This window comes from Balaenoptera musculus, chromosome 4 (genome assembly GCF_009873245.2).
Source record: "Balaenoptera musculus isolate JJ_BM4_2016_0621 chromosome 4, mBalMus1.pri.v3, whole genome shotgun sequence".
NCBI lineage: Eukaryota > Metazoa > Chordata > Mammalia > Artiodactyla > Balaenopteridae > Balaenoptera > Balaenoptera musculus.
Window position 1 is genome coordinate 50,746,059 of NC_045788.1, and position 20,305 is coordinate 50,766,363.

The following is a 20,305-nucleotide window of genomic DNA, read 5'->3' on the forward strand; positions in this document are numbered from 1 at the left end:
TTATAAGCTGTTTAACTAAGTAAGACGAATTCGAGCAAGAGTCAGGTCAAACTTGCTGAGAACATTTATTGCTGCCAGTTGAGATTAACGAAGTGTAGACCGTCTTTGCCAAGAGGAGCACCACCTCATTCTTTTGGCGCTAGGCCTTTGTTGCTGGGCTGTCACAGTCAGGCGGGCGGGATGCCATTGGCCCTTTCTCTGGAACGTCTCGGTGGTGTCGCCTGCTCCCCAGTGACTAGCTTTGCTGCACAGTTTGAAGCCGCTTCATTTTTCTTTTTTGCCTTCGAGCAGCTCTCTGTTTTTTAGTTTTTAAGAAACTATCCTCTAGTTGGTATAGAAAGTCTTCGATTTGTCCAACCTAGAAGAAATAAACAGATAAGGCAAGATTCATTATTGTTTCCCCAGGTTTTGCGTACTTAGGAAAATGGTGAGGAATTTAAAAGTAAACGGCACATACAGGTCCATGTTGGAACAGAACTGGCAGAGACAGATACAATTAAATATAAAAGCCCCCTTTTTGTTTTAATTTCAGGGTCCTTTGTTTTAGGAGCGTGAAGCAGACATGCAGGAATTTGCTTTACCACGCAGTCCTATATATTGGGGATGGGACTGGGGATTATCATCACCTGCTGTCTTTACTGGTCAGTAAAACCAGGGATTTCAAAAAGGAATAAATGGTGGAAAATTATTCAATTTTCTAAAAGAATAATGAAACAAAATCTACTCCCCTCAAAACCAGAGATTCTAGCATTGGTATACCCCTGGCCAACTTGGGAGAAAAATGAATATTCCACATTGTCTTAGCAAGAGCCATTTCTCTTTTAAATCAAAAGTTGAAATAAAAGAAGATAAAATAACGATATACAAAACAATAGTTCTTAGAAATAAATTATTTGTCTTCCTCCAAAGAAAACTTATCATTATTCAGTGACAGTTGGTTGAATGTATTATACTATTTGCCAGAGTAAAACAGTTTACATATATGCTGAGTTGGGCTTTCATGATGAAAAACAATTCATACTTAACCCTGATTCCCGAGACCTGCATATTGTATTAGTCTAAAATAACTCACTGAAGAACCTGTTGTCGTAAAGTTAGCTCAAAGCTAGAGCACTTACACTTCAAGGTATATTAACATATCGTCTCCTTAAGATAAAAGCACTTTACAAGTTCAATTTTCCAATTTTGAGCTCTACTTTTAAATCACTTGATTTATCATTCAGAGTAATATCCAAAAGATAATTCAGATTGTCAAAAAGAGAGTAATAAATGGTAGCACTCATTTATATGTTATAGTTAGGTCTTATATCACACAAGGTGATGAAAACTGTCCATTGGTTTCCTTAAGAAAATGAGATAATTTATTTAACAATTATAGAAATTGTTATAGAAAACAATTAAAGAAAACAATTAAAGAAAACAATTATATAAAACAATTAAAGAAAACAATTCTTTTTGAAAACCTAAAATTACTTCAGGTAAATTTTTCCAAAAGTACATGTTGTTTATGATATCTGATTATTGCAGCAATCATCAAAGTGATTTGACAGAATATTTTTGGATCCTGTCATGAAGTCAATGCATTATTCTATGTATTCCTTCCATTTATACTATCCAACTTATACCAAAACCATAAGTAAAATATTAACATAGAGCACAATCAAAATAAACACGATGGATGGCACTTTACTGTTACTTTGATAGAGTTGATTACTCACTCATGTTATTTGCACTGAAAATGTATGGTTTAAATCAAAGCTCTTTACAATGATAATGTTTGCAGTTAGTCCAAATACAGTTACAATTACAACCCTAATGCAACAAATAAAGCTCCTTCAATGATACAGAGAAATAATTGTTTTAAAATATCCGTTAGGTGGCTGCTATCTTTTTAAAAAATTGTGTTTATTAAGAGCAGTGTTGACTAACTGGTTTGCCTTTCATTAAAAAAGACAAAGAAGAAACACAAGCTATGTCATTGGAATAGAGTACTGCTGAATTAAACTGGGAGGTCTAGAGTACAGACTATGTACATGTCTCACCTGGCCTAGGTGTTCACCTCCTACCTGGTCTGTCTACATGCTATCATTTTAACCCATGCTCCTAATAATACTGGAATGATCTTTTTAAAATATATACCTGGTCACATTTTCCCCTGCTTAAAATGCCTAAATGGATTCCCAAGCCCTTAACATGATCTACACAGCTCTGCGTGATCTGGTTACACTTCTGTCTCTAATTCTGTCTCCTGTCACTACATTTGCCTTAGCCCTGTGGTACATCTCTCAGTTTTCTAAACACAACCGTGCAGCATTCTCTGCACCCTTGATCTTCCTAATTCTATGCCCTCTGATGGAATACTCCCATTGGAACCCTTACATATCTTCTGGATTTCAGGTTCAACATCAGTGCCTCAGGAACATACTTCTTGATAACGCAGACCAGGTTGGGGCTCTCAGTAACATATTCCCACAGCAGCTGATTCATCTCTTTGCATATTGTAAGTTTTTACTTAATTGTTTGTAATGTTTTATATAATATCTATCTTCCTGTCTGGGCTTGCTCCATAAGGCAGGCAGCTAGGTCCATGGTGTTCACTATTTCCAATAACTAGGATATGGTAGACCCTCAACAATCCTACTCTCTGATGATAGAGCTGAAGACATCAGTGTGTTCAGAAACCAATGTGTTTTTCCATACTCAAAGTGATGACTAGTATGAAGCATATCAGAAGGCTTTCTTTTCTCTTAAAGATTAATCACTTTCATATCCCATCATTCTATTACCATTGTTTAGCTTTGAGTCTAGGCAAGGTAATAACAGGGTGTGGTCCCCATACTTGAAACAGCCAAAAGTAGAAAGGGCACTGGGAAAGGAGTCAGGAGTGTTGAGTTCTGCTCTTGGACTGGCTTGTAATCTTGATCTGTGACACCAGAAAAGTCACTTGGCCTTTCTGAGCTTCAGTTTTCACCAGCCTTTAGTGAAGAAAGGGTTAGCCCGGATAATTTCCAAGGACATACCAAGCCAAAAAATTCCATGGTTTGTACTCACATCAGATTTAAGTTTGTCCAGTCTTAAGATGTGCCCTTACAATTTTCAAACCAGAGGTTATTCTCTTAGATTATACCATTAGATGAATGACAGAACATGCAGTAAAGAAATCAATTTTAGCTTCTGTACTTACTGAAGTGTAGGAGAGCTGCAACATGTTTTTAGTAAAGCTGGTTCTTTATTTTCTTTTTTTAAGTCAAGGAAAGAAAAATGCTGGTTGAAGAGAAAATAGATTCATATAACTAAGAAGAACAGATTGCAAATGATAGAAATTTCTATAAAGCCCTTAGGGAAATAAAACACAAAGAAATATGCAAGCATGCAAGGAAGGAAATGAGCCAGTTTTTGGAGCAGAGGCCTTATTAGACCTTCTTTTTAGTGTAGGGTCTACTTGCTTAACTATATCAGATAGTCTCCTTGGTCATTCTGGGTCTAATTTTCCCATTTGCAAAATGGGCAGATAACATTTTCTTGTCTATCTGTGCACCAATGCTGACTTGGCATTACTGAGATGTGGATATCAGACCAAATGAGTTTGTAGAGAATTTAGGGATTCCAGATGATTGAGGGGAACTGAAGGTCTCAGTAAAAGGGCAGATTCTCACCTATCATATGGTTGTCAATCATAATCCTCATCAAAGAGTTAGGAAATTGTTATCGACTATTTCTGAGGATTTTTAAATTCTTATGCACAGAAGTCTGTCAGTCATGACTTACTGTGGAGTCAAAAGTTCAGAACAAAGATGACTTTGAAACTGTAAAAGAGAAGACAGCCTGAGAAGTACAGGAGATTTCAAAGTTGAAATTCTAACAGTACAAAAACAAATAATACCAATTAGGAAGAAATGTGGAGGTAACTAAATAGACCAATATGTATTACAGGAAAATTTCTAGTCAGCTCAGATCTCAAAGGAAGTACTTTCATTCTTTCATGCAAATATTTATTAAACATCTACTATGTACAATATTTGGCACTGTACTAAGGTGATAAGCAAAAATATCGAGATGGTTGTTTATGAGGAACTCATATTCACATAGGAGAGGCAGTTAATGAAAACATGATTGCAACAAAGCATGAATGTTTATATAAGAATTATGTACAAAAAGTTCTGTTAGCAAAAATGTCAGAACAGTGAGTTCTATCTGAAGGAATGTGGAAGTGTATTGGAGGTGATAGGAGCTGGGTCTTTGCCAGGACAAGAAACTCATTCCAGACAGAGGAAATGGCATCCATAAAAGCAAGGTTGTGAAAGAACATGGGCTATTTGGTAGGGGTGGGTCACATAGCATAGATGTGGGCATGGGGGGACAGAGAGTAGAGATATACACAGCAAGAAATATAGATTGGGGTCAGCTTATAAAAAGTTGAAAAATACTTAGCTGTGTGGTTAGGAAGATAAATCTGGTGCATTGCGTGGGGTGGAATGCAGCCAGGGAGACTAGAAGCAGGTGGATCAATTAGGGCCCAGTGCAATATGACATGAAAAATACTATTGGGGCCTGCATCAAGGATTTAAGAGACGTTTGGGAAGTAAGAACTATAGTCTTGATGAAAAATTCTGTGTTGGGGTTAGAAGGCAAGCAGAATTAGTAATGACTGTGAAGTTTCTCATTTGAGACATTGATGGTATCTTAATGAGGTAAGGAATAAAATTCAATGAACAGTTTTAGGGAAAAAGGATGAGTTTGATTAGTGACAAATGTAGGAGGTAGAAAAAGGTCACATAATCAGGAATGCGTTAAAAAAAATGGACCTATAATAATAGCCTAGTACTAGGCTAAAAGTCAGAATGATGAAAACTCCTAATGGAAAAGAAAAAACAACCCACTATTTTGTAGTTTACCACGTGAAAAGCATTTTGGCAGTTAAACAGTCCTAAGAAAGACAAACAAAAAATGACGCTTTCAGTTATTCAGAACAAAAAGGTGGTCATGGCAGAGAGACAGCCTGCTGGGTCAAAGTCAGATATATCTGGGTTGGAATCCCAGCTCCAGCATGTTCTTGGTGACTTTTGGGCAAACTTATTTAATTCCTTGGAACCCAAGTGTCTTCATCGTCAGTTGCTTCACAGGGTCCTAATGAGATTAAATTAAACAATTTATGTGAAGTATTTGCATAGGTTTGAATTGCTATTATTTAGTGGTAGTATTAATACTTGAATCTGGAAGTGTATGCCCAGTAAATAGAAAAAAACACAAATAAATAAAACATACCTATAAAAGTGAAATAAAATTAAAAGCTAAACAACTTTATCTAATAGTCCTTGTGTTTTTGACCTCCACTCTGTGGAGGTTGCTGCCTCAGTAACTGTGCTAAGTGTAGGTGTTTGACATACTTTAAAGTCTTGTGATTACATCTCAGAATTCCACTATATAACAGACAAAATTAAGAGGGGGCAGAGAAAGGAGTGGGAAGATATGAGTTTCTGATAGTACATATTAGCTGCAAATTCAATGTAAATCAACAGTATTCCCTGGTTACCCAAAACTGATCTGATTATAGACTACAATGTTTAAAATGTGTCTCAAAGTGGGCAATAGTTTTTTCCCTTTTCTGGTCAGGTCCTGTCTCATCTGGGCTATCATGCTTGGTTCTGGGTATGTCCAGGGTCTTAAATCCAAACTGTATGATGAAACGTTGGAGGATCTGGAGGTGTTTACTGGGGAGAAGAGAAAACATAACAGGAATCTGTGATATCTTTAGGTATATCAGCATTGTTATGTGAAGGGGTGATGAATTTGTTTTGTGTTAGTTTATACATTTGAAAGAGTACTATCTAGAATTACGAGTTTGATTCTCAGTTCTTTCACTGGTGATGTGACTTAAATTCTGAACTTTAATTTTCTCATCTATAGTGTAAATAACAAATTAATAATCAGAGTCTATTTACAGGGTTTTTGTGAGGATTAAATGGCTTGATGTTTGTGGAAAGCGCTTCATAAATGTCTGAGTCCTCCACAAAGATTATAATAGCACATTGTGTAGTGCCTGTTGGTTTCATAATAGGTTCTCAATAAATATTTGTTGAAGTGATAAACAGCTGAATGAGTAGTTAAATGAGTAAAAAAGTAGATATTATATTAATATTTTCACAACTGTATAAAAAATGGAAGGGGTTTTAGGGTAAGGTATAGTGACCCTCATCACCAGAGATTGGAAATCAAACATTAGAAGACTTTTTTGGCAGGTATGAATTATTTGGGTCATGTGTGAGCCGGGGGTTGGATTAAAGAAGCTTTTAACATCCATTCCAACTTTAAGGTACTACTTTAATGATGTTTAGTTTGGCCTGGATTCACTCTACAGAAATGTGCCCAGTGGAAGAAGGACATATTGCAATTTGCCCTTGTACCACATTGGAGAAGCACTATGGAAATGAGAGGAATCCAACCACTTCTGTTGCTGTAGTTTTGTATATAATGAAAGGTATCGAACTGGTTGATATAAACACCCATGGATACTAGGGTTCTCAGTACTTCGTTCTATTTTACTTATAAAATGATCATATCTATAAAACCTATATCTTTTTCTCCAGACGTATCAATATTTTATCTTGCATCCAAAGGACCCCTATTACGGATTAACTTAACACTAGAAGGTAGTTTATAGCACACTTTCTTTCTTACCCTATTAACTGCTTCAGATTATTCAATCATCAGATAATTCGTTTTCTCAGTTAATGATTTTTTTAGCATATCGAAACTTAAGATTTTTCTACTAGATCCCAGGATAAAATGCAACATTTTTACAGATTAAAATGTTTTCCCACATAGAACCACTTCATAGTCACTTTCAGTATAGGCGTGATAAAAAGTACTTGAATATTCTCTCCAATAATCTTTTACTATAAAATTGGTTTGTATCTTATGTGTAGGTGGGAAGTATGGGGATGCCCTGAGGTCAGGAGACCCTCTGTTCACTTGAGAGCTTTCTTGTGAAGGAGGATTGCTACTGACTCACTCTCATTTTGTGGGGCTGACTGTGACTTCATTTGCACACAGATCCAACCTATTTTCATTTGGTAATTGAAGGCATGTGAGCCAGAGGTGAAAACAATAGACCAGTTTCCATTTCTTATGCAAAGGCTGGCCATGAGATCAAGGGCATTGCTGGGGGAGAAACTGAGTTTTAGAACATAGAGAGTTAGAAATGGGGACAAACTAAGGAAAAAAAATGACAAGAAGCTCAACACAAGCAAAGCTGATGAGAGATGATAACAGAAAGGGACACGCAGCCATGGCCTAATAGAGCTTTGGAAGGGGAGTCATTCAGATGTGGTGAGGGGAGGGAGAGTCACTGTGAAGATCTGGGTGGCCCTTTCCCTCCCAGAGTCATTTAAAATGAAACACTACTGGGATGAGTTGAATTTCATTCCCTCAAAATTCCTATGTTGAGGTCTTAACCCCCAGTATTTCAGGATGTACCCTTATTTGGAGATAGGGTTTTTATAGAGGCCATCAAGTTAAAATGAGGTCTTTAGGGTGGGCCTTAACCCAAAATGACTAGATAACAGGATATTGGGACATAGTCACTCACACAGGGAGACTAATTTATGAAGATGAAGGCAGTGGTTGAGGTGATGCTCCTACAGCCAAGGTATGATAAAGATTGCCAGCAAACCACCAGAAACGAGGGGAGAGGCATGGAACTGATTCTTCCTCACAGCCCTCAGAAGGTACCAACCCTGCTGACACTTTGAATTTGGACAATCAACCTCCAGAACTGTGATGATAAACTTCTATTGTTCAAGCCACTCAGTTTGTGGTACTTTGTTACAGCAGTCTTAGCAAATTAATACAGCTATAGACAGTCCCTGACTTATGATGGTTCGACTCATAATTTTTTGACTTTATGATGGTGCAAAAACATTATGCATTCAGTAGAGACTGTATTTTGAATTTTGGTCTTTTCCTGGGCTAGCAGTATGGGGTCTGATACTCCTGTGATGCTGGGCAGCCGCAGTGAGCTGCAGCTCCCCGTCAGCCACGTGACCTGAGGGTAAACAACCCATACACTTATAACCATCCTGTCCCCATACAACCATCCTAGTTTTCACTTTCAGTACAGTATTCAGTACCGTAAATTACATGAGCTACTCAATACTTATTATGAAATAGGCTTTGTGTTAGATGATCTTGCCCAACTGTAGGCTAATTTAAGTGTTCTGAGCACATTTAAGGTAGGCTAGGCTAAGCTATGATGTCCAGAAGGTTAGGTGTATTAAATAATTTCCAACTTACGGTATTTTTAATTTATGATGGGTTTATTGAAATGAAACCCCAATGTAAGTTGAGGAGATCTGTACTAAGCCATATAGCTCAATTAAGTTCTAATTTTCCCCTCATACATAACTTTGATGATTTCTACCGTTCACTTTTCCTGTCGGTTGATGCTCCCTACTTTGTTGGTGCCCCCTGCACAGGCTTAGTATACACCTTGGGAAACAGTGTAGTTTCTTTCCAATAATGGCAATTAGAGGAGGTTGATCTCAAACATAAACGCATGGGTAAATTATGCAGAGAAGGAAGACATTGGGCTTGAAATGGGACTTCCTATTGGATTTCATGTAGTCTGGATTTAGGAGAGAAGATTAGGTATGTTTGTACATGTTCATGCGTCAGGAATTGGGTGAGGATTTTTTTTTTTTATTTAAATATTTTTAAAAAAAGGATTTAAAAAAAAAATTAATTAATTAATTAATTTATGGCTGTGTTGGGTCTTCGTTTCTGTGCGAGGGCTTTCTCTAGTTGTGGCAAGTGGGGGCCACTCTTCATCGCGGTGCGCGGGCCTCTCACTATCGCGGTCTCTCTTGTTGCGGAGCACAGGCTCCAGACGCGCAGGCTCAGTAATTGTGGCTCACGGGCCCAGTTGCTCCGCGGCATGTGAGATCTTCCCAGACCAGGGCTCGAACCCGTGTCCCCTGCATTGGCAGGCAGATTCTCAACCACTGTGCCACCAGGGAAGCCCAGGATTTTTTTTTTAAATAAAGCTTTTAAAGATGTCTTTTAAGAAGACAAAAGATAGATGAAATAAGAATTGGATCCTCAGGAATAAATATCATGTTTCTATGACTGTAGTGGTGGTTACAGAACGAGGATGTTTTTCCAGCGGTTAGCAGTGTGGACCACAGTGGATTTGTTAACATTAGTTTCCTTGCTCTGTTCCAGTTTAGTTTCCAGACCAAATGCTTTTAAATATTTATCATCCAAAATGGTTTGAATTTTAATTCTTATTAGAATGACAATTGTTTTTAAACAGGCTTGAAATTAATTTCTAAAATAAACTTAGTTTCTGAAACGGAGTTGTTTCTGCTATTCATAATATAGCAGTTTCCTTTAGCTTTTGGCTAGCATTCAAACAGACAAACAAGCCTCATATTTCTCCATTTAAATTTAGTGAATTTTGTATGTTAGTTGGTATTTTAGTCATAAAAGTACAATGTGGAAATCTAAGTCATCTACCTGTGATATGTTACAAAATGTGCAAAAAACTTCCTGCTAAACTGTATTACCAAGTCCTAATTGAAAATTCCCATAATGATAGCACTTTAAAGAAATTATGTTTAGTATACAGTTAAAGCGCAATTATGAAACCTTGCTATCACTTCGTTCACGAAACAATGTATCATGGCTTTTTAAAATTTTAGTTTTTGGGACTTCCCTGGTGTTCCAGTGGCAAAGAATCCGCCTTCCAATGCAGGGGACGTGGGTTCGATCCCTGGTGGGGGAACTAAGATCCCACATGCCGCGGGGCAACTAAGCCTGTGCGCCACAACTACTGAGCTCTCGAGCCTCAACTAGAGAGCCCGTGTGCTGCAAACTACAGAGACCACGTGCTCTGGAGCCCGCGCCACAACTAAAGAAGAGAAAACCCGCATGCCACAACTAGAGAGAAGCCTGTGTGCCACAGTGAAGAGCCCGCATCCCCCAACGAGCGCCGCAACGAAAGATCCCATGTGCTGCAATGAAGATCCTGCATGCCGCAATGAAGAAACAACACAGCCAAATAAATAAATATTTTAAAAAATAAAATAAAATTTTATTTTTCCATATTTAATGGCATAATTTATTTGAAGGTTTGAGTATATATATTTTAAACTTTTTATCTTGAGATAATTGCAGATTCACATGCATCAGTAAGAAGTAATACAGGAAGAATCTGTGTATTCTTTATCAGTTTGCCCCAATGGTAACATCTTGCAAAACTTTGGTAGAATATTACAGCCAGGACATTGACACTGATACAGTCAAGATATAGAACAGTTCCATCACCACAAGATCTCTTGTGTTGCCCTTTTATAGCCACACCCACTTTCCTCCTGGCTCCACCTCCTTAACCCCTGGCAACCACTAATCTTGTCCATTTCTATAATTTTTTCATTTTGATAAGGTTATATAAATGGAATCATATAGTATATAACTCCATTAGTCTCTGGGGATTTATTCAGTTTGTTGTGTGTATCAACAGTTTGTTTCTTTTTTGCTGAGTAGTATTCCCTGGTATGGATGCACCACAGTTTAATGATTCACTCTTTGAAGGATATCTAGATTACTTCCAATTTTTGGCTATTATAAATTAAGTTGCTATGAACATTTGTTTAAAGGTTTTTGTGTGAACATTAGACTTCATTTCCCTGGAATAAATAAATGCCTAGGAGTATAATTGCTAAGTCATTTGTTAGTTGCATAATTAGTTTTTTAAAGAAACTGTCATATTGTTTCCCTCAGTGGCTGTATTGTTTTACATTCCCACCAGCAATGTATGAGTTACCCAATTTCTCTGCATTGACACCAGCATTTAGTGCTGCTACTAATTTTTATTTTAGCCATTTTGATAGGTGTGGAGTGATTTATTGCATTGCAGTTTTAATTTGCATTTCCCTAATAGCTAATGATATTGAATATGTTTTAATGTGCTTATTTGACATTCTCTTTGGTGAAATGTCTGTTCATGTCTTTTCCCCACTTTCAAATTGAATTAACTTTTTAATTTTTTACTGTTGAATTTTGAGAGTTCTTTATAAATCGAAATACTTGTCTTTTTTTGGGCATGTGGTTTGCAAATATTTTCTGTCATTCTGTAACTTGTCTTTTCATCCTTTTAAACAGAATCTTTCACAGAGCAAAAGTTCTCAATTTTGATGAAGTCTAATTTATCAATTAGATTTTTATGGATCATACTTTTGGTGTCAAGTCTAAGAATGCTTTGCATAGACTAAGATTCCAAAGATTTTCTCCTATGTTTTTTTCTAAAAGTTTTACATTTTGAGTCAATTTTTGTATCAAGTGTCAGACTTAGGTCAAGTTTTTTGTTTGTTTTTTGGTTTGTTTTTACCTACGGATGTACAAATACTCTTGCACCATTTATTGAAAAGCCTATCTTTTGCTTTATTGAATTGCTTTTGTGCCTTTATAAAAAAATCAATTGAGCATATTTATGTGAATTTACTTACGGTTTTCAATTTTGTTTCATTGATCTTTGTGTCTATCATTCCACTAATACCACAGAGTCTTGATTACTGTAGCTATATAAAAAGTTTTGAAATCCAGTAGACTGATTCCTTTCAGTTCACTCTTTTTCTAAAGTGTCTTAGCTATTCTGTTTACTGTGGCTTTCCATAAATTTTAAAATAGTCTTGTCTTTATGAAAATTCTTGCAGAGATTTTAATAGGAATTGCATTAAACCATCAATTTTGAGAGATTGATGTCTATACTATGTTGAGTCTTCCAATCCATGAACACAGCATGGCTCTCCATTTATTTAGATCTTTGCTTTCTTTCGTTACAGTTTCGTAGTTTTCAGTATACAAGTCCTGTGTATGTTTTGTTAGAATTACACCAAAGCATTTCACTTTTTCTGAAATTTGTATATGGTACTATATTTAACATTTTACTGTCCCTGATTATTGCTAGTATATTGAAATACAATTGAGTTTTGTATGTTTATCTTGTAACCTTAATGAACTCACTTATTTTAAGAATTTTTTTTTTTTTGGTTTACTTTATTTTGTTTTTCTGTGTTGACAATAATACTTACATTATTGACGAAGTTTTATTTTTTCCTTCCTGATCTATATGCCTTTTCTTCCTTTCTCTTGCCTTTCTGCAATAGTTGGAATTTCTAGCACAATGTTGAATAAGAGTGCTGAGAGCAGACATCCTTGTCTTGTTCCTGATTTTAGGGAGAAAGCATTCAGTCTTTCACAATTAAGTATGTTAGTTCTAGGATTTTTGTAGATGCTATTGAACAATTTGAGGAAATCCTCTTCTATTTGTAGTTGTCTGAGAGTTTTTATCATGAATGGGTGTTAAGTTTTGTCAATTTTTAATGCATCAATTGATATGATTATGTGATTTTTTTTTCTGTATTTTGTTGATATGGTAGATTACATTGAATTTTAAATATTCAAATAGCCTTGTTTGCATCTCTAGAATGAACCTCACTTGGTTATGGCATATAATTCTTTTAATATATTGCTGAATTCTATTTGCTAACATTGTAAAAATTTTAAAAAAGATTTTTGCAAGTATATTCATAAGAGATATTAGTTTTCAGGGTTTTGGGGTTTTTTATTTTTCTTTGGTTTTGGTTTTTTTTTTTTTTGGTACTGTTTTTGTCTGTTTGGTATCAGGTAATACTAACTTTATAGCATGAATTGGAGAGTGCTTCCTTCTCTTATACTTTTTGAAAGAGATTGTGTAGAACTGGTGTCAAACCAGCTGGGCTTAAAGATTTCTTTTGGGGGAGTTTAAAATTATGAATTAAATGTCATTAATAGTTACAGAGTGATTCAACTTATTTCATATTGGGTGAGTTATGGTACTTTGTGTTTCTTGAGAAATAGGTACATTTCATCTACATTGTTAAATTTTTATGTGTAGAGTTGGTTGTAGTAGTCCCTTATTATAATTTTGATGTCTGCAGGGTCTATAGTGATATCCTATTTCATTCCTGATATGGATGATTTTGTCTTATCTCTTTTTTCCTTCATTAGTCTTACAAGAGGTTTGTAAATTTTATTGATCTGTTCAAAGAACCAGCTCTTTGTTTCATTGATTTCCTCTATTTTTCTGTTTTCCATTTCATTGGTTTCTAGCCTTACCTTTATTATTTCCTTTTATATTTCTGTTTTGGGTTTATTTTGCTCTTCTTTTACTAGGTTTTTGAGTCAAGGCTTCAATTATTGATTTGAGATTTTTTTCCTCTTTTATAATATATGCATTTGGTGTTCTAAATTTCTCTTTCAGTGCTGTTTTAGCTGTATCCCACAAATATTTATATGTTATATTTTAATTTTCATTCAATTCAGTGTATTTTTTCGCTTTCCTTGATACTTCTTTTTTGTTCCATGGACTATTCAAGTATTTAGAACATTTCCTGTTATCTTTTTATTATTGATCTCTAGTTTGATTCTGCTGCAGTTGAAGAAAACCTTCCTTAATATTTCAGTTTTTAAAAATCTGTCAAAGTTTATTTATGGCCCAGGATATGGTCTATTTTGGTATATGTTCTGTGGACACTTGAAAAGATGTGTATTCTGCTGTTAGTGGATGGATTATTTTATAAATGTTGGTTAGATCCCATTGGTTGATGGTGTTATTGAGTTCTATATCCTTGCTGATTTTTCTGTTTACTTGTTCTATCAACTGTTGAGAGAGAGGGTTTGAAATCTCCAACTATAATTGTGGACATGTCTATTTTTCCTTTTAGTCCCTTGAGTTTTTGTTTCATATATTTTGCAGCCCTGTTGTTTGGTGCATACACATTTAGGATTGCTATGTCTTCTTGGTGGACTGATTCTTTTATTATTACATAATGTTTCTCTCTGTAATGTCCTCTCTGTCTCTGATCACTTTCTTTTCTCTGAAGTCTACTTTGTCTGATATTGATATAGCCACTACTGCTTTCCTTATATTAATATTTGTATGGTATATCTTTTTACCTTTGATTTTTAGCCTGCCTATGTCATTATATTTGAAGTGAATTTGTAGACAGCATATAGTTGGATTATAATTTTAAATCAATTTTGCCAGTTTGTGTCTTTTAATTCTTGTATTTAGACCATTTACATTTAATATAATTGTTGGTATGTTAGGACTTAGTTTGTCATTTTATTTTTTGCTTTCTTTTTGTTCTCTTTGGTTTTTGCTTCTCTTTTTTTCCCTTACCTTCCTATGGATACTTGAACATTTTTTATAATTTCATTTTAATATATTTAGAGTGTTTTTAGTCTATTTTTTTGTATAACATATTTAGTAGTTGTTCTAGGATATACAGAAATTTTCAGTCTACTGGTGTCTTTGTTTTAGGTTCTACTGAAGTTAAGAAACCTTGCCTTTTTAAATGTCTCTTTACCTTCCTTCATTTATTTTTTCTCCTTTCTTAGTATATTAGTTATACTTCTTTTTTTTTTTGACTTTTTTTAGTGGTTGACCTAGAGTTTGCAATATGCATTCACAACTAATCTAAGTCTACTCTCAAACAACACTATACCACTACACAGGTAGTGTCAGTACTGTATAATAATAAAATAATCCTAATTCCTTTCTCTAGTCCCTTGTGTCATTGCTGTCATTCATTTTATTTATATATAAGCAAACAAGCATTTGTATTATATATACATATATGTATAACATATATTATATATGTACATATATATGTATTATAAAACACACACACCTAAAACATATATATAAGCATATGTAATTGAATATATTGTTGCTATTATTATTGCACATCTTTTCTTGCATGCTGTCTACTTTATCCATTAGAGTCCTTACTGTATTAATCATTGTTGTGTTAAATTTCTAGTCTGATAATTACAACATCTCTGCCATATCTGCTTCTGATGATTGCTTTGTCTCTTCAAATTGTGTTTTTGGCCTTTTGGTATGCATTGTAATTTTTTTCTTGATAGCTGGACATGATGTACTGGATAAAAGAAACTGCTATAAATAGACGTTTAGTAATGTGGTCCTCAGTTGTGAGGGGAAGGGAAGCATTCTATAGTCCTGTGATTAGGTTTTAGTCTTTTAGTGAGCCCATGCTTCTGGACTGTGAACTTCACAAGTGTTCCTCAGTTTTTTTCTCCCCCCTTAGGTGGGACAGGATGGCTAGTGTGGTCTGGAGTTGGGTATTTTCCTTCCCCAGGTAAGTTAGGCCCTGATAATATCCCAGAAGATGAGGCTCTGTTTAACTAGTTTCCTTTGAGGGCAAGACTTGCTAAGAAGAAAAGAGTGCTCTGGCATATTTCAGAGTGGTTCCTTTTCCCCTCCTCCTCCCAGAGGCCCAAGGGGATTTTTCTCTGATATTTACAGTGAGAACCTGGTTGAGCTCCTTGAGGTAAATCTCATAATATTGTGTGACTCCCTCTATTACTGAGTCCCCCTAGAGTTTTTAATACTCAGAGTTGTTGGCACAGCAATTTGTCAGTTATAATTCCAGCTTTCCAACCCCAGCACTGGTTCCCATGGCAGTTTCTGCTCACAAGTCTCTGCTCCAGAAAGCCACATCTCCCTGCATTCACCTGTTAGTCTCTCCCTTCTTGGGAGCAGTGATTTGTCCTGTCTTGTCCACTCTCTTATTTGCCCAAGAAGGGTTATTGATTTTTTCAGTCTGTTCAGCTTTTTACTTGTTTTTAGGATGGAGTGGTGAATTCCAAGCTCCTTATATGTGGAACTGAAAAACAGAACTCCACGTATATTTAGAATCACATTACACTGTGTTATTATTTTTGCTTGCACTGTCAAACATAATGAAGAGGACAGTCTATTGTTTTTACTCATACTTCTGCTTGCTGTGTTCTTTCATTTTTCTTGATATTTTACAGTTCTTTCTTTTATTGTTTCCTTTCTATTTAGAGAACTTCCTTCAGCCATTTTTTAGGGTAAGTTATCTGATGACAAATTCTCTTAGTTTTCCTTCATCTAAGAATGTCTTGATTTTCTCTTCATTCCTGAAAGATATTTTTGTTCAGTATAGCATTCTGTGTTGACAATTCTTTTCTTTCAGTATTTGAAAAATGTGCCACTTATTTTTGGCCCCCATATATTTTACTGAAAAATCCACTGTCATTCGAATTGTTTTTCCCCTCTACTTAGTGAATCATTTCTTTTTTTGCTGCTTTCAAGATCTTTCTTTGTCTTTAAGGTTTAGAAGTTAGACTATGCTGCATCCTGGTGTGAATTTGAGTTTATCCAGTTTGGGATTCACTCAAATCCTTTTTTTTTAAAAAAAATTAATTAATTAATTAATTTTTGGCTGTGTTGAGTCTTCCTTGCTGCTCATGGGCTTTCTCTAGTTGTGGTGAGCGGGGGCTTCTCTCTGTTGCAGTGCGCAGGCTTCTCATTGCAGTGGCTTCTCTTGTTGCGGAGCATGGGCTCTAGGCACACGGGCTTCAGTAGTTGTGGCTCGCGGGCTCTAGAGCGCAGGCTCAGTAGTTGTGGTGCATGGGCTTAGTTGCTCTGCGACATGTGGGATCTTCCCAGACCAGGGCTCGAACCCGTGTCCCCTCCATTGGCAGGCGGATTCTTAACCACTGTGCCACCAGGGAAACCCCTCAAATTCTTGAATCTATAGTTTTCTGTTTTTTGCCAAATTATGGAGGTTTTCAGCTATTATTTCTTTGGGTTCTTTTTCATTCCTGTTCATTTTCTCCTGTCCTTCTGGGATTCTGTTAACATGAATATTAGATTTTTTGTTTTAGACTCATAGCTCCTCGAGGATCTTTTCATTTTTTTTTTCAGTCTATTTTCTCTGTTGTTCCAATTGGATAATTTATATTGTCTTATCTTCAGTTCATTGATTCTTTCCTCTTTCCCCTTCATTCTGATGTTGAGCCCCTCCATTGAGTTTCTTATTTTGGTTATTGTATTTTGCAGTTCTAAAATTTCTATTTGGTTCTTCTTAAGTCTTCTATTTCTTTGCTGAGATTCTCTATTTTTTTATTTAGGTACAGTTGATTTACAATATTATATTAGTCTCAGGTATACAGTGTAGTGATTTGAAATTTTTATGGATTATACTTCATTTATAGTATAAACTATTAGCTATATTCCCTGTGCTGTACAATATATCATTATAGCTTATTTTATACGTAGTAGTTTGTACCTCTTAATCCCCTACCTCTATCTGCCCCTCCCCCCTTCCCTCTAGTATGTTTTCTATATCTGTGAGTTTGTTTCTTTTTTGTTATATTCATTTTTTTGTGTTTTAGATTCCACATATAAATGATATCAGATTATTTGTCTTTCTCTGACATTTCACTAAGCATAATACTCTCTAGGTCCATCCATGTTATTGTAAATGGCAAAATTTCATTCTTTTTGATGGCTGAGTGGTATTCCATTGTGTGTGTGTGTGTGTGTGTGTGTGTGTGTGTGTGTGTGTGTATATACACACACACACACACACCCCATATCTTTCTTATCCATTCATCTGTTGATGGGCACTTAGGTTGCTTCCATATCTTGGCTATTGTAAATAATGCTGCTATGAACATTGGGATGCATGTATTATTTCAAATGAGTGTTTTCGTTTTTTTGGGATCTGTACCCAGAAGTATGGAATTGCTGGATCATATGCAGTCCTACTTTTAGTCCTACTTCCATACTGTTTTCCATAGTGGTTGCACCAACTTACATTCCCACCAACAGTGTACAAGGGTTCCCTTTTCTCCACACCTCACCAACACTGAACACATATTTGTGTTCAAAAAGAACACAAGTAACATTCTGACAGATGTGAAGTGATATCTCACTGTGATTTTGATTTGCATTTCCCTGATGATTAGAGATGTTGAGCATCTTTCCATGTGCTTGTTGGCCACCTGTATGTCTTCTTTGGAAAATGTCTATTCATGTCTTCTGCCCATGTCTTAATCAGGTTTTTTTTTTTTTATATTAGGTTGTATGAGCTGTTTATATATTTTGGATATTAACCTGTTATTAGTTATATTATTTGCAAATATTTTTCACTCATTCAGTAGGTTGCCTTTTTGTTTTGTTGATGGTTTCCTTTGCTATGCAAAAGCTTTTAAGTTTAATTAGGTCCCATTTGTTTAGTTTTGCTTTTGCTTCCTTTGGCTTAGGAGACAGATCCAAAAAAATATTGCTACAATTTATATCAAAGAATGTTCTGCCTATGTTTTCTTCTAGAAGATTTGTGCTTTCCAGTCTTATATTTAGGTCTTTAATCTATTTTGAGTTTATTTTTCTATATGGTGTGAGAAAATGTTCTAATTACATTGTTTCACATGTAGCTGTTCCAGTTTTCCCAGCACCACTTTTTAAAAATTATTTTTTAAATTTTTATTGAAATATAGTTGATTTACAATGTTGTGTTAGTTTCAGATATAAAGCAAAGTGATTCAGTTATACATATATATGTATAACTTTCAGATTCTTTTCCATTATAGCTTATTACAAGATATTGAGTATAGTTCCTTGTGCTATACAGTAGGTTCTTGTTGGTTATCTATTTTATATATAGTAGTGTGTATATTTTAATCCCAAACTCCTAATTTATCCCTCCCCTCTCCTTTCCATTTAGTAACCATACATTTGTTTTCTATGTCTGTGAGTCTATTTGTCTTGTAAATAAGTTCATTTGTATCATTGTTTTAGATTCCATATATAAGAGATATCATATGATATTTGACTTTCTCCATCTGACTTACTTCACTTATTATGATAATCGCTAGGTCCATCCATGCTGCTGAAAGTGGCATTATTTCATTCTTTTTTATGGCTGAGTGATATTCCATTGTGGATATATATATATATATATATGTATATATATATATATATATATATCCTCCACATCTTTATCCATTCATCTGTTGATGGACACTTGGGTCACTACCATGTCTTGGCTATTGTAAATAGTGCTGCAGTGAACATTGGGGTGCATGTGTCTTTTCGAAGTATGGTTTTCTCCAGATATATGCTCAGGAGTAGGATTGCTGGATCATATGTTAATTCTGTTTTTAGTTTCTTAAGGAACCTCCATACTGTTCTCCATAGTGGCTGTACCAATTTACATTCCCACCAACAGTGTAGGAGGGTTCCCATTTCTCCACACCCTCTCCAGCATTTATTATTTCTAGACTTTTTGATGATGGCCATTCTGACCGGTGTGACGTGGTACATCATTGCAGTTTTCATTTGCATTTTCTAATAATTAGCGATGTTGAGCATCATTTCATGCACCTATTGGCCATCTGCATGTCTTCTTTGGAGAAATGTCTATTTAGATTTTATGCCCAATTTTGGATTGGGTTGTTTGTTTTTTTGATATTGAGCTGTATGAGCTGTCTGTATATTTTGGAAATTAATCCCTTGTTGGTTCCATTGTTTGCAAATATTTTCTCCCATTCTGTAGGTTCTCTTTTTGTTTGTTGATGATTTCCTTTGCTTGTTATTTATTAAGTCCCGATTTTTTCTGGCTGTGTTCTTGTTTCTTTCTGACTTTTTAGAAGAGTGCTCTGCAAGTTCCTTCTCTTATTAGCCTCTTGCTCTCAAAGGAAGATTAATAAAAGGAAGTCATCTTTAGAACAGTGGCTGGCTGTCTGTGCCAGACACATTGAGGAACACGTGAATCAAGGGTGAGGGTCGTCTTGACTCCAAATCCAGATAGTAGCTCCTCAGACATTGTACCAGGGATGTGGAGTGGGTGTCTCCTTGGGTGTCAACCTCAGTCTCTCGGGGATGGCTGATGGGCCAGAGGACTTGGGAGCTTAAAGCTCAAATCAAATCAGCTGGGTCCAAGCCCAGATTCCATTTCTAGGGCAAGTGGTGGTGGTTATTTAGGAGACTGGAGAGATGCAGGAAGCAGAGGGCAGCTGAGATGGGGGAGCTGACAAGCCTGAATGGCAGTGTGCATATCCTTCACTTGCTGAGGCCTCCATGGACCACGACCCATGGAGATGTTGCTGCCATGAGGTCGCAGAGGCGGGGATGGGGGGAGGGGTTCACTGCTGCCTCAAAGCCTGGGCCCAGCTGGTGGGTGGCCATGGTGAGGGCTCCGGGGCTCCGTGGGACACAGCCCTTTTAGCCTGTCTCCAGACCCCCCAGCTCACCTGCTGGCCCCAAGGCCAGGGGCTCTGGAGGGCCTGGAGAGAAAGCCACGGTTGGCCTCTCACCCTGCTCCCTGCCACGGGGACCCCCAGCACCACTTACTGAAGAGACTTTCTATTCCCCATTGTATATTCTTGCCTCGTTTGTCATAGATTAATTGATCATAAGTGTGTGGGT

The 20,305-nt window shown here is 36.1% G+C and overlaps 1 protein-coding gene across 1 annotated transcript in view; it reads right to left on the reverse strand.

Annotated features, from left to right (window-relative positions):
- Window positions 1-235: 235 nt before the first annotated feature.
- SPATA16 (spermatogenesis associated 16) overlaps window positions 236-20,305 on the reverse strand; it is a 237,058-nt gene continuing 216,988 nt past the window's right edge. The window contains exon 10 of the mRNA XM_036850729.1: window positions 236-358. Within this exon, the coding sequence (XP_036706624.1) occupies window positions 236-358 (123 nt within the window). The remainder of the gene's footprint in view (window positions 359-20,305) is intronic.